Source organism: Phaethon aethereus, assembly GCF_964289735.1.
Source record: "Phaethon aethereus genome assembly, chromosome: 4".
In the NCBI taxonomy this organism is placed as follows: Eukaryota; Metazoa; Chordata; class Aves; order Phaethontiformes; family Phaethontidae; genus Phaethon; species Phaethon aethereus.
Window position 1 is genome coordinate 42,223,700 of NC_138578.1, and position 18,347 is coordinate 42,242,046.

At 38.6% G+C, this 18,347-nt stretch overlaps 2 protein-coding genes across 2 annotated transcripts in view; one reads left to right on the plus strand and one right to left on the minus strand.

Annotated features, from left to right (window-relative positions):
- Positions 1–1,111: 1,111 nt before the first annotated feature.
- Positions 1,112–10,071, plus strand: LOC309404426 (uncharacterized protein; the record flags this gene model as incomplete). The annotated part of the gene is made up of 8 exons (XM_081998897.1): positions 1,112–1,657; positions 2,880–2,966; positions 3,134–3,367; positions 5,233–5,255; positions 6,160–6,305; positions 6,890–6,990; positions 7,085–7,186; positions 8,278–10,071. The coding sequence occupies 8 exons, from the start codon at positions 1,112–1,114 to the stop codon at positions 10,069–10,071; spliced, it is 3,033 nt and encodes a 1,010-aa protein (XP_081855023.1).
- A 3,612-nt stretch (positions 10,072–13,683) lies between these two features.
- The window catches only part of LOC309404752 (putative ATP-dependent RNA helicase DDX60), a gene marked incomplete at its 5' end in the record, with an annotated part of 48,686 nt that continues 44,022 nt past the window's right edge, over positions 13,684–18,347 (minus strand). The window contains 4 exons of the mRNA XM_081999318.1: positions 13,684–14,061; positions 14,179–14,241; positions 16,546–16,697; positions 17,676–17,818. Coding sequence (XP_081855444.1) covers positions 13,959–14,061; positions 14,179–14,241; positions 16,546–16,697; positions 17,676–17,818 — 461 coding nt within the window. The 3' untranslated portion in view covers positions 13,684–13,958. The remainder of the gene's footprint in view (positions 14,062–14,178; positions 14,242–16,545; positions 16,698–17,675; positions 17,819–18,347) is intronic.

An 18,347-nucleotide genomic window follows, 5' to 3' on the forward strand; every position in this document is an offset into this window, starting at 1 on the left:
CTTGATTTTTTTTTTAAAGGTACTTTCTGCAAGTGTATCTCAGTATGACTGAATAAAGCACCACTACAAAAACATAAAAATACTTGGTGGCTTTTATGCCATTTGCACCTGTCCCTTCCTTCAGTCTGTAACAGTAACATCATTTTCAATGTGCCTTGCTTTTTCTGCAAATACTGACTTTATGTTACAAATCCATTGATTTACAATAAACTTAAAATTTCAGTTGAGTCCCTCTTGAGTTTGACAGATTTCAAAATATCTCAGGGAGATAATGTAACTATTAAGCCAGAACTTTGGAAGGAACGGGTCTGGGAGGCAAAAAAGACTAAGCACAAAAATGAGAAGAGCACTACCCCAATTTCTCAGCATTAACAAAATCCTAAGATGAAGTTGTATTAGGATTCTGCAGCTGTAGTTAGAGGCCGCTAATGACAGCCGTACCTCAGCACTGTGGAGTTACTTCCCTTTAGCTCTGTACGCTTGCGGACAGGAATAAGGACACTCCTCTCAACTGCAAACGCCTTGGTCACGCGGTGCTTCCCTCAGAAGGAGAGCCCCAGGCCCCCTCGCACCACGCACAGCGCGAATTCCGTTGACAGCTTGTCACAAAATGGCGGCGGCGGCGCTAGGGCCCGGCAGGTCTTGGGGCGTAGCCGCTCACGCGCCGGGCAGAGGGTGGGTCCCAGCACCCTCCGCCCCGCCCCACGCCGCCGGCGCCGTGCTGCCGGGCCGCCGGTCACACACGGACAGCTCCGCGCCCCGCCCCCATGGCACCGCCTCGCGCCCTTCCTTCTGTTCTGACTGGAGAGTGGCGACGTCAATCTGGCGCCTTCCCCAATCGCCACCGCGTTGCTCCTTGCCCCTCCTTCCGCTGTTGGTTCCCACTTCCTGGGAAGTTGGGGTTTAGAGTTGGGGGCTTGCGGAGTTTTCGGCTCTCTCGCTGTGGCTCGCAGCCCTTCGGCGATGGGGCTCTCTGCCGCCTAGCTGGAGGCAGCGGGGCGAGCCGGGGGCGCCCAGCCGGCCTGCCTGCGAGCCGGGCCCAGGGCAGCGGGGCGAGCCGGGCCCGGGGCAGCAGGAGCGGCGGCCCCGGCCGCCCGCCTGCTTGTCGCAGATGGAAGCCAGCCTGACGTGCGCCGTGTGCCTGTCTCTCTTCGAGGAGCCGGTGACGCTGCCTCTCTGCTCGCACAACTTCTGCCGGGACTGCGTGCTGGAGTGCCTGGCTTCGGCCGAGGCCGCCCGCCTGCAGCAGCAGCGGGGCCAGGGGCAGGCCCGCCTCTCCCGGGGTGGGCCGGGGCCGGGCGCTGGCGGCGGCGCGGCCGGCGCCCGGGTGTCATGCCCGTTGTGCAGGAAGCTCTGCCCGCTGCCCCGCGGCGGCGCCGCCGCGCTGCCTGTCAACACCACCCTGGCGGAGGTGGTCAAGCTGTACCGGTCCGGCGCGGCCGTGGCCGCCAAGGTGGGGGAGGCGGAGCAGGGGCCGGGGCCTGGCCTGCTCTCCCCGCTGGCGCTCGGCGGAGCCTGCCAGAAGCATCCCAGCCGGCTGGTGCAGCTCTACTGCAGGATGTGCCGCCAGGCGGGGTGCGGGCAGTGCGTCTCGGAGGAGCATCAGGGCATCTTCCACTCCGTCAACCTCATAGACACTGTGTACCAGGAGGAAAAAGTAAGCGCGGCCCGTCCCCTCCGCGCCCGGCCTCCGGCTGGCAGGTCGGGCTGTCCCCCACGGGGTCCCACCGGGCCCGGGTTGCTTTTACTGCGAAACGCAGGGCAAAACGCGGTGTGGTGGGCAGGCGCGAGGCGCTTTGAGGATTCGTTAGGAGTCGGGATTCCTTTGTGGACTACCGGGGTGTGCCTCCCCGTGCTGCCGTCAGACTTCGTCTGCCACATATAGGGCACCAGGCGATATCACATCGTCAACAGACCTGAACCCACCTTGCCAAAGTACTTGAGGAGTTGGGGGGGGGGGGGCGCGTTGGGATTGGCTTGTTTGGTTTTTTTTAACATCGAGACTTGCAGTCTTTGCAATTTCTGCTTGCATGAAGAAAGCAAGCTGCCTGGCCTAATGGTTGGTTGGCTGGTTGTAGTGGTAGTAGTTGTGATTTTTGCCAAAATAGCTACCATTTGGGCAGAATGTGCTTTTTGTGCCCTATGCAAATTGAGTGCAAGGTGGCATGTCATACGGCAGTTCTGTTGTGCAGTAACTGAAAGAACTGCAGGGCAGTGGTGAAGAGTATAGGTATAAACATTTAACTACAGCACTGACTATTCTTTATGCGAAAAGCAGCTTTTTGCACTGATTTCCCTCCTGCCTCTCCCGTCACCAACTGCGTATTACTCAGGGAAACGAGGAGAAAAGAGCCTTTGCACTAGACTTTCTATGTAAAAGTTAGTGATAATGTAGTGAGATAAAGGAGTAAAAAACAACGATAATCTTAGTTTAAAAGTAAACAGAAATAACTCTGTTATGGACAGCTTTCTCATTTACCGGTGTGAGGCATTAAAAAAAAAAAAGCAAGTACCACACAGTTGCTTGTCAAACGGGAATAACAGCATCAAAATTTACATTGTGATAAATGTGTGTGTGAGGAGGGAGGTTAAAAAAAAAGGCTGAGCAGAAAAGATGTTTTAACTATAAAGTAACCCTGTTGCTGTTCTAAAATATGTATTGTAGGTGAGCCTAAAACATTGCTTTGAGAGAGAGAAATAGCAAAAGAAACTGTGTACTGATCCAGGAAAGCATTAAATATTACTAAGTGATGTTTTGAATCACAACCTTTGTTTAATGTGTTGCACAGAACATCCTATTATGTGATTGTAGGTAACCACTGAAATGTATTTTTTTTGTGGAGTGGGTAAAGTCATAAGTGTTTTCAATTGTTTTGCAGTTAACCTTCTTCAGCAGTCTGAAAAAAATGAGAATAATAAATGAGAAGCTGACAACTGAAATATCAAGTCAACCGAATGATACAGATGTGAGTTATATGTCTGTTTCTCTTCTTGTGCGTGATGGGTTAATCACAGCGTGGAGCATACTGGTGCTTCTTGTGGCATGGATGTGCTTGGAGCTTACTTAGGGAAGTGACTCCATGTAGACATTGCTACTGCATTTTCATCTGTGTTTATGTGCTCATGCTTCCAGATGGTGCTGAACAATGATGCAGAGATAATTGCACTGGAATTTGGAGAAATTTTCAAAACTCTGGAAATGAAGAAACGGCAATTGCTAGAAGATGTTGAAAATCAAAGAAGTAAAAAAGAGAAAGAATTTCAGATTTGGAAGAAAATGAAGGAAACTCACAAGAAGACCATTGAGAATTTTTTGAAGGATTGTGAAAAGCTTGTCCATGAGTGTGATCCTCAGCGTTTTCTGGAGGTGATGGCTTTTTTGTTATTATTTGATATCAATTGTATAATGGACTTCAAATATCATATAGAGCCTGCTATATTGTAGATTATGATAACAACTGGATCAGGAAAAACAAATTCAACAAACAAAAAATACAGACTAAAGTTATTTAACACTTCATACTTTCTTTAGTAACAGTGCTTTTCATTTTAGAAAAGTTTTAAAAGCTTTCTTTGCAGCTTATCGGTGGTATTTAGTGAATTCAGTAGATACCTACTTTCTTCACTGAAAAGTGATGAAATTAATATTGACTGTTCAGCTGTTGCAGTAACACTTGCTATTTTATGCCACCAGCTGTGAAAGTAAGCTGCCTTGGTGCTGGGTAGGGAGTTACTAGTACTGCCTTCAAAATTGCCTCATGTTTATTTGCTTTTTCATATTTATTTTCAAATGCTTTGTGTATTAAGCACTTCCACTGCATTTTTAAAGTTGTAAGACATTAAAACTGCTTTGGGGGGAAAGATTGGAGCCAGAACCGGTAACTTGTCTGTGCTGCCTAGTCGAGTACCATGTTGGGATAGCTAAGGCTTAGCTAAAAGTTTAGCTATTCTAAACTTCTAAATTTAAAGCCTGATTCTAAAGCCTGCTGTAATCTTTGCACCAAGGTGTGCAATGGAGATCAATCAGCCAGTTCAAAGCTAGCTTAGGTACTTTTGACATAGTCTGTACTACTCAGTACAGACACTTCTGTATACGAGACCCTGAACGTCTTCCTCGTACTGTTTAAGGGAACTGCAGAGACAAACACTGTTTCTGATTTAGAGAGAAATGCTAGAGGAACCCAAGACACAAGTTTAATCTTCACTGTTATCTAAGCTAGTGTAGAGCTTTTCGTCTCGTTCATGTCAAACACTGTGGCTGCAGTTGTATGAAATTTAGGCAGATGGTAAATATAGAGCAAAGTACTTAAATCTGAATTTTGTGTTTTCTTTAACATCAAGGCTTATGCTTTCCTAAGAAACCACAGCGTATTGCTGTTCTCTGCAATGGGTCTTTTTGCTGCCTTCACAAAAATGAGAAGCTAAGAAAGTACTTAGTTTGGCTAAGTTTCTGATAACAACTCATTAAGGAACATTTCACTTTTTGCCCAAAGTAAAAGCAGTTTCCACTTTTGGAAGAAATATTCTGACTCCAGTAATTAGTATGCTTTAAACTTAGCACATTTCCACCTGCCCCCCATAACAGTACACAGCTCATTTCAGTGAGGTGTGGTTTTGCTGTTGTTTTAAGATTCAGTACAGTGAGATCACCAGGTTTTTATAGGGAAGCAGCCAGTCTGTAATCCAGTCAGTTTTTTACTTTTCATTACCCCATTCTTTGGGAAGTGTCACTTCACTACAGCGCAGTGCACTTCATACTGCCGTTGTCTGGCTGACTTGAAACTAAAAGACAGGTTTTTTTAATCTCAGTGTAATAGCATCTTGAAAACAGGTAACACCCACCTTTTTCCCTCACCAAAAAACACAACATAGCCTTTCCTTTGAATGTTTACAAATATCTGAACATCTAAAATGGATGAGATAACCATGTGGGTCATGATTCATTATCTGAATGCCTTCATTTGGCTCTGAAGGAGTTCTTGTTGCCTTTAACACAAAATATTACAAGGTAAATCATTGTTTCAGATGTACTATTTTATCTCTCTTTTACGTTTGGCTGCTCTTTTTTTTCCTTTCAGTTTTCTGAATGTTAACAAGTTTATTTCCAATAGATCTGTGAAATGAAGAGAGGGAATTCAGTCTCCGAAGTACTTTGATAAAGCAATAATCTCCTTCTTTTGAAAGTTGGAGAAAAACTCATTCGTATCTTACAAATTCTTGTTTTATTTATAGGTGGCCTGTGGCTTGAATACAAGGTATATAAACTTTTTTCATGCTTTGTTAGTTCTCTAGTGTAATTTTAAGATCAAAAACTAAGAAAATAGTTACTTTAAATATGGTCCTATATAGCAACTTAAAATGAAAATAGTATTTAGTAACTAAGACATTACAATGCTTTCAGATTTTTGGATGCTCCATATTCCAAATTTTAGGAAATCTGTCAAGAATTTTAGTGATGTACTATCTGGGATTAGAGATAATCTTTTGAATTGGCTCCCTGACAAAAGCTGAGTATAGGAATTCATTAATACATGGTAATTGTATATTTTTAGATATCTTATTTAAACTCAGCAACATTGAAGCACACCTGGAGCTTTTACAGAAATCTTTTAAGTCTAAGAGCGTGTATGGAGATTTTGTAGTGTCTTGTAGTGTCTTTGTAGTCACAAATATCATTTGTGTTTGCAGTGTACATACCCTGTATATTTCTTTCTAAAGATTCTTAATTACGTTTCTTACCACTTTTTAAGCAGCGTTGTAAAAAAGAATATTGGAAGCTGAGTTGTTGAAAATATGTTGTGGTTCAGACTGCTATTAGCAATGCCTTCTGCAGAAAGAGTATAATTTAAATTCAGATATAGTACACTAAGAAAAATGGGTGTTTTTTGAATCTTTTTGCTGAACTACAGACACTACTTCTTGCAGTTTTAATTGTGTATGAAACCAAATTCAAGTGAATTGTTAAGTAGTAAGTTTTAAGGAAAAAAATCTAGGAGACTTGACATTTTATTCAAGACTTACTTTTTCTGATTTCGTCTCCCTCTTAGTCATTTCTTTTCAAAATAATTTTTTTATACTAGGCAGGTGTAATTTAGTTGTTGGCATGAGAGCCTTAAGAAAAGTGGTTTAAGTTTGGGTTTGGTTTTTTTCCTTTTCCAGAATGAAAACTCAGCTTGATCTGATGAATATAGCATCCAGTTATGAAAAACCACCAGAGTATACTCAAAAGAAGATGGATATCAAACCTGTGGTTAATGAAATCTTGGCTTTGAAGTTAATGCCTGTTAATGTAGGCATTGTTAAAGGTAGAGAAGAAGGACTTAATATAGGACAAGATTCAGGAAGTCACACTAGGAACCTGCAACTTGTGGAACTAATTGCTAATAAACAATCTGCATGTCAAAAGTATGCAAGTGTTCAGAAAGCATCTGAGCAAACTGATGGATGATAAATTCATCGAAGGCTTTTAAGTGCATTTTATGAATGTGCTTTCTCTAGAAAGTCCCTAGGCTGCTTGTTTTTTGGAAGCTAGGGGAATTATCATTATCATTTTCCTATACAGCCAGCATCGCCACTGTCAGAATTGTATTGCTGAACTAGGTGGGCATTTGTTGCAGTGTAATATGAATGTTAACTACGCTCTGATTAAACACTTTTACCCCATAGGAGAAAATGTTAGGTATCAGGGTAGGCATCTCCAGGCGTTTAGAAAACATTTTATGCAGGCCTTTTGCTTTATATCACAAAACTTTTGACAAGTACTAGGGTTTTTCTTAGGGCAATATACTTTCATTCTTAATTAGAATCTATGCTTAGATGGACAGGAACCTTTCAGTATTTTCCATACTTAATATGCTCTCCATCAGTATTCTTGTATTCTTTCTAATAGATCTACCTTCTGGAGGAAATGAGAACTCAACAAAAAACACTCTATTTAAAAATAACATAAAGCAATGGCAGGACCAGAAGAATATACCCAACACATTTCTTGTAAGTTACTGACTGGGGCTGCAACACTGTACTATCTTGTTTATTTTGTCTTATCAAAACAAACTATAATGTCTGCTGCAAAACATTTTTTCAGCCTGTAGCAGGACAGGAGGAAGCACTAGCAGACGGTAGCAGGATCTGTACTCGCTTAATGTCAATATCAGAAATGTCAGCGTTTCAAAACATGAGTCATGAGGTATGATTGAACATCTGTTGTAAGTATGGCTAAGTTACTATTTGTTATGGCACAAATTTCTAAATACGCTTTTATAATCTTTTTTTAGTTTTCTTCATAGAAAGGTACCCTGCCAATTCTAGAATGTAAATCTGACTAGGCTATTAAAGCTGTCAGGATTTTACTCTTCTTGTCTCTTTTTGCTTCAGAAAGCTGGAACTTAATCTTACTACTGAATTGAAATGTTTATTTTTATATTTTATTGTGGCTTTTTGAGTCACATCTGTAGCTTTCTAATCCAAAGAAATGCCTGTTTGAAGAGGAAGTCATCTGCGGGTGTTCTGTTTTCTGAAGATAACAGAATATACTCTTCTAAGACTACCTGAATTCCTGATAAGTTGACATGAAACTGAATCCAGTCTCTTTTTTTATTTCATTCCAAATGATCTAGTTATACAACTAGATTTTTTTTAATTAATAGCAGTTCTGTGTGAGTGGCTGAGTGAGTATTGTTCTGTGCAGAATGATTCTAGTTACACGGCTGGCAGTGAATCACGTAATGTATGTTCTGACAATACCAGTGGCAGATGATTAAATGAAAAAGTTGCTTAGGTCCTTTAAATACAGCAAAAGAAAAATAATGTTTTGTTATTTGGGAGAATGTGTTTTCTATCCCATTGAGAACACAATAGTTACTGTATCTATTACAAAAAAAAAAAAAAAAAAAAAACCAAAAAACCCCAAAACGCCTAAATTGGTTTCAGCTAGTTACTTTTCATGACAAGTTGAGAATTTGTCACTTAATGTCTAAGCTAGTATTTTTATCTATTTCTGGTTTTGACAGTGACTTGAAATACTGTTTTCTGTAGTCTCCTATTTCAAAATCTGCTTTGTCGTTGGGGTTCCATGTGTATCTTTTTCAATTGTTTTAAAAGAACTTTTTCCATAATGACTTGTGTCCTGTTGCCTTCTGGCAGCAATGGAAAAATACATCATAAATGCTATAGGATATACAAAAACTTTTCTTCAGTCTTGGGATTGTATGTGACTTTTATAACCTCTGAATCCACAAATGCCTTTTTACTTAATGGGATTTTTTGCTGTAATTGTAGGAGTTACGTTACAAATACTATATGGAACGTCAGAAGCTCACCAATGAGTTCAAGACACAAACTTTACCTGCAAATAAAAAGTATAAATTTGTTACTACTGAGGCTTTGAAGGGTAGGACCTCAGGAACTACTTTTGTATCTTCACCTGCCAAAGCAAATAACACAGATAAAGTAAAAATGGGAACCCTGCAAAGAGCAGATGGCTGTGATGAGAGAAGCTTTTCTGGAACCAGTACTCACAGCATCCCATCCACAAATATGAACTTGCCTGACACAAATGGTGACTTAAAATTACTTCATGAGAGAAGTTCCCAGGAAGTAACCACTCCAGCCTTATCAGAAAACTGCAAAGACTTAGTAACTAAAGAAAAATTGTCAATGCAGGCATCAGCAGTTACTGTTTCCAATGAAATGGATGCAAATTCTAGCACTTCATCCAGCTTAAAACCAGCTGCATCTGTAGCTGTCACGGTTTCAAATTCAGAGTTTCTAGATGTTTCAGCAGAGAGACTTTCTGCTTCACCTTTTGCTTTCAGTGCATGTAACAACTCATTACCTGGATTTATTAAAGATGCAAGTACATTTTCCTTCAAAAAGAAAGACAAGAAATATGTTTTCCCTCAGTTTTATCTGGGAAAATGTGATTGTGTGGATAAAAGTGATAACCAGGATGAAAGCAAATTTAGAAAACATGGTCCTGCAACCAAACCCACAGTTTCTGATGCTTCAACCAGTCCTAATTTAGACTCAGCAGAAAGTGAGAAGCCAGATTTTTCATTTCCCTTTCGCAGTTCAGACAGAGATTGTTTTGTAGGATCGGGAGTCAGCAATTCATGTAAGGTTTTACCATTATCCTCATTCTATAGCCAATCTGAGAAGCCATCTGACAAAAGTACATCATCTCACACGAGAGAAAAAACACTTTCTGCAAAGGAAGCTCCAGAATATGGTACGCAGGAGCCATCTGTCTCATGGGAACAAAAAGTTAATGTTTCAGAATCCATCACAACTGTAGCTTGCAGTACTTCAGAAACCAACAATGCAGCTGGGGTGAATGATGTCTCCAAGTTCTCTCTTCTCCCCAGTAATTGTATGTTTTCCTTCAAAAGTAACAGTTTTCAGTTGCCTTCACCAGTATTTTCATTTGGAAGTATTGTCAGAAATACCTCTGAGTCGCTGACTCTCTCTGGGGTTTTGTCTGGAAATGGTACTGAAAAAATTGAAAAAGAGAAGATGAAATCTGACAAAACACCTCTAAATCTAGGGAAGTCTGTATCTTCAGAGTGTACAGAGCCTGCTTCTAGACATAGCCATCCAAAATGGGAAGGTTCATTCTTTCCCATGAACTCATCTAAGAAAACTGAAAGTGCAGAAATGCTTGCTGATAGTAGTAAGTCTTGTAGTCAGCCTTTATGTTCAGTTGTCCTTCCTGTTAAATACGAGAATGCATCTTCCACTCAACTTACTACAACAGCGACAAAACAAGAAACAAAGGCAAAAGACGAAGAAAGTGAAACTGTTGCTGAAAACAACTGTTCCTGTCCTAGGAGGGAAGGGGAACCTGAGTCTGTCCTGTTTCAGAATGCAGCTGCTTCTGTTCCTGGCACAGACAATGATCTGACTTTAGGAGGTTCTGCGCTTACGGTAAATGAGGCAGGAGGAGTGCCAAGTGACAGCGATTCTGACACTGAAGAGCTAAGTCAGACATCTGTTTCTACTGATACCAGCAGTGCATCAGAATATTTTTCTGTTGCTGAAGACAAAATATCTACTAGAAGAAAATCGGAGACATGAAGAGAGAGTGAAATGGAAGATAACTATACTTAACTAAGCTGGAATTAAATAAATGCTACTTAATACATAAGAAGTGGGGATACCTGTGATTTTACAGATGTCGTTCACCCTTATTCTTGCCAATTGAGGTATCTGTGTTAGAAACATAACTGCTTGTCAGCCAGTACAGTGTACTAAACTGATTTTTATAGTACAAATCCAAGCTGAAGAAACTAACAAAAATGTTATGTCTTGTTAGAGACAAGTATGACCACACATGCTATATCTTTGAGAATGCAGACCTTCTGAGAAGTGCAACTGGGGTATGTGTGGGTGTTGGGGGACTGAGGTGTCCCAGGAAGCAGGTTCAGTGAAGCCTCAGCAGTGGGAAGCAATATAGTACGTTTTGGTACGGCAGCACTTGCACAAGGGTTAAATCGGTAAGAGCGTACAGGCAGTTACATTCCCCTCAGGCAGGGAGGGAGGAGCAGGAAATAAAAGATGTTGAAGGGCATTACTGAAAATCGTTTTGCATATCTCTCTTTGGCTGTTTTCTTTTTTTATGATGTATTTAATGTAAATTGAAGATACAACATTGAGTGTAATTTCAATAATTTCTCTTATGCTTGTGAAATTGAAACACCACATCAATGTTCTTGTTATATGCTGCAGAAGGGTGTCAGCCACACTTCTGAGATGCTGCCTTTATGAAAAGTAACTGTCAGAACTAATTTTCAGTTCCTTTTGGCAACAGTTTGGGAATCAGTTGGCAGATACTAACTTGCTGTTTTGATGAAAGCATTAGGAGAATCTAGCTTTTAAAACAGAAATATCTCCTCTTAAAATTTGCATAACAGGGGAGAAAAGGAAAACAGCACTTCTCACTGCAAGTATGAATGATCCAGAACTCATTGAGTCTTTACTCTGTGAAATATGATACAAAGTGAGGATAAAAATACCATCTTTTCTAATTTTTGAACCATCTTGTTACATCCAGAAGATAATTGTGCTTTAGCTATTAGAATACACAGACAGTAGTACTACTTCAGATTAAAGCTCTACTTCATTTAGTGTTCTCTCTCCAGCAACAGCTAGTGCCAGATTTTAAATAAATTAATCCTGCATTAGGTAGACATGTCAACTGGCAAGAATTAGATCAGAATGCAGAATGCTTAATATCCCTTCATAATTCTTCACTGGCAACTAGATAGTCATCTTTAAAAAAAAAAACAACTTTAACTTCATAAGAGAAATATTACTTAAACTTAAATCTGTGCAAGGCTTAACAGTATACTTACTGTGACAGAATACTTAGAAATACTATTCTTCGTTTAGGAAATGACCCGATTTTAATTTGTTTTGGGTGAAATTCTTGTCCTCAGTTTTTCTGTGGCTGTGCATTCCTCTATTAAATGTGCAGAAAAATAGTTTCTAGAATTTATAAAACTTACTAATCTTCCCTTTGCATCTGCATTATAGTAAGGAAGGTGGTGATAATTCTCTTTCTTGTTAGTGTTACAGTTCTTTATGTTCATCTCTTAAAACTATTTCAGTTTTCTCCTAAGAATTGCTCTGCTTTTAGCTCTAGACATTCTTGTCATGTTCTTCTGTATGTGTAGGAGAGAAGTGTTAAAAAGGTATTAATTTAATTACTTGGAGACAAAGGCTAAGCGTGATGATAATGGCAGAAGATGTCATGGATGGAGGCTCATCTCACTGTAATGAAAGTGAGAGAAATGGAACAATTTTAGAGACACAGATAAGGCACCTATAAAACTTGTTGCCAGAAGGTTGTGGAAAATGTGTGTTTTCTCTTACAGTGACAAAAAAAATTCCTAATGTGTTAGGGTTATTCAGAAACCCTACTGAATTTCTTAAAATTGCTTATTTTCAACGTATCTTCTGTTCAGTTCTATTAGTGTTTCACGAGAGTTTGATAAAGTTAAAATTTTAAGCAGGTACTTCATCTTTTAGTGAAAAGAAACCATTATAGAATCACAAAGCAAATAAGCAGACTAAATACACTGTCTTTGAAAGCAGAAATTGTTGGGGTGTGGGTTCAGTACAGTCCTAGGGCTGCTTTTCAAGTATGGCAAGTTGTCTAAGTGCATAGTAGCTCAGCATTAAGGACTTACAAGGGAGATAAGTGGTAAGCAGGATGTTTTATTTACAGTAGGTCACAGTAAAATTACCATCCACCCAGATACTACATCAGTAAAATTACGGATTTTTCTGATATTTTCACAAGTTGATTCCTTGGTCATTTTGACTTAATCACTTAGTCATCTTTCACTATTTATTCCTTACTAAAAGCAGTGAGGTGCTTTTTATATACATTATTAAAAGTGAAATGTTGACTGCTGTTCCTAATGCTTTGAGAGACACTGCAGTCTTCAGCATGTAAAATTAGTACCCCGTGACAGACCTAGTAAGTTTGTTTTTCACCCAGGATTTCATGCTTACTGGTCATATAACTGAGAACACAATAGGACCTGTTTCTGATTTTATTCCTTGGTCAATTAATTTATATTGGGAAACGTCAACATGGAAAGGTCTAAATAAGGTCACTTTCTACTGTAGTTGAGGAACAGTTGTGCAAGATTTATCTACATATGGCATGAATTGTGAGACAGTAAAGAACAATTTGAGTAAATTTTATTTTCCAAGCAGAGTTAAAAAGCAGTCTTTTCTACCACTAAGATCCATTTCTGTCGTAATTTTGTTTCACATATTAAAAAACTGGAAGGAAGCAAGAGTTTAATTCAGTTGATTGCAGCTCAGCAGCACTACCTGACTATATACAGGTTTTCCATCCCAGTATCTCCTAGCAACATGTTGCATGTAGTTTAATGCTGCCTAAAGAGATTTCAAGTCAAAGACTTCAGTGATCATGTGATGAACACCAGAGCTAGTTCAAAGAAATGGGGTTCTGAATTGTCTTTAATGCACGTTTTGCTTATTATCAGTAGAGAATAACTTGCATCACTATCTTGGTCATCATTATAAAATTTTGTGTGACAATAAGGACTGTTGTCAAAGCCTAATTTTCCTAGGTTATCTAAATATTAGTATGTGTGTATATATTTTTTTCAGACTATAAGTAGACTAAAATGTAGTGCTGAACTAAAGAATTTTCAGGAATAGTATGAAAATACAGCTAAAAATTTTGCTCTTCCCAGCAAAAATGTAAGAAAATAGCTAGGAAACATGTTTTCCTAAATTCAGTAATTTGTATTGCAAGGGATGTTTTGACAAGTATGCTAGAGGTGTCCTGGATCTTTCTGACTCCTGAGGATGAAACGTGAAGCAATTCTACATATGTTTGGAACATTTAATTAATCAAACCTCATTGTACTGATATAAAACCCTCTTCATACTTAAAATTTTGTAGACTAAAACTGCAGATGGGTTTAAAAACTTTTATAATGGTTCATAACTTAATAGAAACCTTGGAAAATAATTAGAACCATTTATTTGATTATAATTGCCAAAGTATTTGCTGAACATCTGTCACAAATGGGCTGAAAGTTTCCAGTGCTGTCCTGCTGAGAGGCCAGTCTCACCAGCTGTCAAAACTGTGACATTTGCTCAGTATATTTGAGAGCTGTCTTAACATATATGTCACTTCCTGAAAAAAAATAGTGCAATTAAAGGATATGTGCAATTACCTAGTTTTGTAATCTATTAGAAACAATTATTTAGTTGACATTGCAGCTCTAAAATGTCAATGTGTAAAGGTTAATTTTCTAAAGTAAACTTTGTATTACTAATATTGGATATTACTGAAGCTTGTTTGTGAAGCGTATTTGGTAACTCGGACCTAGCCACTTCATAACTTAAAAGGCAGCTGATCTGTGTGGTAAGAGTATTATGTACTGCTGCTTTTTCTCTTTTTTTTTTTTTTTTCTTCAGGTAACACACTTCAGTTTCTCTTCATAGGTTTTGCCCAGTTGTTGGAATGCCAGTAGAACATTATCATTTGGATCATCACAAAGTTCACTCAGTGATGTTCTGGCGTTTTTTTGGGGGGGGGGAAAGGGGGGAGGGAGAAAAAAAGCATGGTGTCATTTTAAATTGCTTTAAAGATGAAATATGTAGGGTATATTAAAAAACACAAGTTTCTCATACCCAATAGACTTAATGAGGAGTGAAAAATCCTTGAGTGCGTAGTAAGCATCTCCTTCATTTAACCTGAAGAAAGAAAAAAAATTCAAATGGATATGCATTCTAACATACTGTTTCACTGTTAATAAATCCTGCCATGTAGGTTGGGTAAGGATGCAGAGAGCATACGCCATGGCCTCAGTCACTGACATGCTAGTTCATTAGGATTACTGTAGAGTAACTATAAGCTTAAAATAATTAATAATGCTGTAGAAAACATGTTTTATAATTATACTAAACATAAAAAAACCTCACAAGTAGTATTTGGAAATATAATTTAATGTATTAATATTATCTTGGGAACATGGTTTCAGCTGTTTGAATAACTAACCCGTCACAAGCTAAACTGTAACACTCTACTTCAGATGAATCCGCTGGCTAAATTGAGCAGGAGATAGTGTAAGATTTCTACAGATCTTGAAGACCCTATATTTTGCAAAAGGGACGGCTGATTACTGAAAATCAACTTAATAAACTCTGGTCCTAGTAGTTAATACCACTTCTTAAAAAAAAAAAAGTTGCAAGCAGTATTGTGTTGAAAATAATAGAATTATAGAATGGTTTGGGCTGGAAGGGACATTTAAAGATCATCTATTCTAACCACTGTGTTATAGGCAAGGACATCTTTCACTAGATCAGCTTGAAAGACTACAAGAATGTGATTTTATAATCAGTATATTTCTTCATCTCTTGATAATGACGCATTAGTGTCAAACTTTGCTGTTGTAATTACAACAGTGCATGGAATGTGTATTCTAACTGTTCTTACTAGAATCTTCTTTGAAGAGCTTACAAAGAAGCAGATACTATTACATGCTCCCAACAGCACCCTCAGAGAGCAGAATGAGGTGGCATTTTCTTACTCATACGTAAAAGGTACTGGCTATGAGCATGAAGGCAAAATAAAGGTACTTGATAGAGTAGTTGGGAGAGGGAGCTTGTGGTTGAGCTTTTTTGAGCTGAGATTGGGAATAAAACATAGTGAATGGCTTCATTAAGAACAGCAAGCTAGAAGTTTTATGAAGAGATGCATTTAATGAACAAGGTTACAGAAGGACAGTGAAATTCAAAGGCAAAAGTGATGATGAAAATGACATCACATTTAGCAGGTGCATCTCTAAAGGACTGAAGAGGACAATGGGGCTGTAAATGGTAAGAGCAAAAGAAAGGAAATCTCAAATTTAGCTTCTGAGAAGAAGAAACAGAAGACTGATGTAGTTCATAAGTTGCTTAATTGGGAAGGTAAAAGAGTGTCAAAGATTATTTGTTTGGAGCTCTTATCAAGTGTAAGAGCTTGACAGGCTCTTCAGAAGGTTGTTGGGTTTTTTTATTCCATCAAGGTTTTTTACTCAATGAAAATGGTCAGGAAAGTCCCTGAAATGAGGAAGCCCAATACAGTAGTCTAGAAGATGGTAACATAGTATCAGATGTCAAAAGCTTGGTCAAATAATAGAGATGGAAACAGATTAAAGCAGGAATTCATGATCAGTGTTAAAAGATACAAGCAAGAGCATGCAAAAGAAAAAAAACAGTTTTGGAAAATCTAGATCATAAGATGAGAGAAGGCAGGAAGGCTGCATATACCACAGGCTTAAGCATGAAAATACGATGAGATATGGCAGCAGTTGACCAGCTTGGGCACAGAGGTTTTGGTGGGTGGTGGTTTTCTTTCCTTTAAAGAGAGATTATAGTATGATTGAATTACCAGAACAAGTTGCTAAATGCTTAGAAAAAGTTAGGAAAAGGGGAAATATTGAAGCAATACTGATACAAATACTGAATTACTGGTAAGTTTTGCTTTGCTACTGTGAAAGTCAGATTTCTATGATGACAGCCTTCCTGTAGTAGAAAAGAGTTTGTGTTTTGGATGACTGCATCTTTTAACACTGATCATGAGGTCCTTCTTTAATCTGTTGCTGTTTATTATCTGAGCAAGCTTTTGACATCTCTCTACTACTATGTTGCCATCTTCTAGACTACTGCATTGGGCGTCCTCTTGTCAGGGACTTTCCTGATCTTTTTCATTGTGAAAAAACCTTGAATAAATAAAAAACCCCAAAACTTCTGAAGAGCCTGTCAGAATAACCTATGTCACTGAACTCAAGACTTCCCATTTACGGTGTTATTTTGAATACCCAGCTAATACGTTACAGCCATTGCCATTGGACTTTAAGGTAGTATATGTTTTATTCGCGTTTAGAACATTCAACATAACAGCTATCCCATCCCTAAGTTCTGGAGGGAGAAAGCTTTAAAAACAGAAAGATGTACTTGTGTACCATGTTGTAAACTATGCTGCTGTTTAACCATATGAAAAATGGTAGCACATACCAGTTATCAGTTGTCAATGCAATCAAGGAACCATGCTTATAGAAGTCCAGTGCATATGCATTGAGTGGCCTCCTCCTTCCTTGATTATCGTACTTGTTCAAATAAAGCAGGGGGCAGTTTGTGACATTAATTCCAAGGGAACGCAAGACAGCCTAAAAAAAAAAACCAAAACAACTGTCTGTTGAATAGCTACTGTGGTTTTGTTTATATGCCTATTTTATCGAAGCTATACCTTTAGCCCCACAGCTGGAGAGTTTCACACTTGTAATCCTGGACCACTCTAAAAATCTGCACAAATATTTGTAGGCTGTAGGCAAAGGAGAGGATTTGTTACTAAAGTGTCTTACATTGCCAGTGCAGCTCTGGGACATTCTGAGTAATTTAAAGTTTGACTAGGCCATTGGATTTCTCTTGAGCTTTAGATGAGGGTTTTTCCATACGCATAGATCATGTATTCAGACTGTCTTACTGATGCTTTGAATGTATTAATCAACCTTCAGCATGGAATATTTTAAGGATAAAGGTGAATTTCACATCCCCAGTTGTAGGAATTTAATTTTTTCTGTTACAGATTTATGAGTCATGCTACAAAGCCCATAGAGAAGACCGCAGGAAAATGCAAGCTGACAGTAAACACGTTGCTGTATATTACATTTAAGCTAATTCGTATGTTGTCTAATGTAATCACTGAAATCCTTTTTGAGAAGCAAACAATGCAATAATGCATCCTTATGCTAGGATGCTTGAGACTCTGATTGATTTTAAAAAAAAAAAACAAAAAAACAAAAAAAAACCCTCCTGACATGGAGGAAAAACTGGGGACAGTGTTTCAATCAGAAATTTTAGAGTAATTAACTTGTCTCAGAGTCAAAAGGAATAGAGTCCTTGCAAGAAAGCAAACTATTTCCAGATATTTTTCCTCCATCTATCTATTCGGTGTTTATTGCACTGTCATAATGTGGTGCTACTCAGTGCTGATTTTTTTTTTTTGAGATCTTTCAAATTGTTTCTCCTAAAGATTGACACTTGAGCATAGTCCCATCATATTACACAGAGGCAAGAAGATTGTAACAAAAAAATATTTTTATTGAACTGTAATAAAGTTCTGCCCCAATGAAAAAATAACTTACTTTATTAATGATCTCCCCATGAAATAGATCGTTATCCACCACTCCAGATAAACATGCAAAAGGTGAGATGGCAGATATGCTTTTGGTGTTGTCCATCAAATAAGATGCTAGTTCAGAGCCATGCCAATTCTTAGATGTAAAATCTAAAAAAAAAAGTTTCAAATACAACATGAGCTATGCAGACGCAAGCTCCCTTTCAGCAATATATTTTAAAAGCAAGAAATTTTTAGTTCAGTAGATAATAATAGGAAACAGTTAATCTTCTAAACGTAAATTCTTCTTCCATAGATGTTTGTTTCTTTTGTTCCTAAGAACCTCTACACAATTGATTATAGTATATACAAAAAAAGCTTTCTAGTGGTGGGAATAAGTACATCTCAATCCACTCCTCACAACTTAAGCCTTTCTCCTTGACCCATCTGTAGCCAAAATTGCTATCAGCATGAAATTGTGCCAAAACCGAGGGAGTGTTACTATGAGAAGACTTATTTTACCTCCATCTTTTAGTCTGTTCTACATTTTTTCAACCTGTAGTCACAGGTCTTAATAGCTAGACATCTAATAATTTGTATTGTTATCCTCTGGACTCCCAGCCAACATTTTTTTTGAAGCATGGACCTCTAAAGAATGAATATTCTGAGACTCTGTTCGTGCTTAAGTATGGGAAGGTTG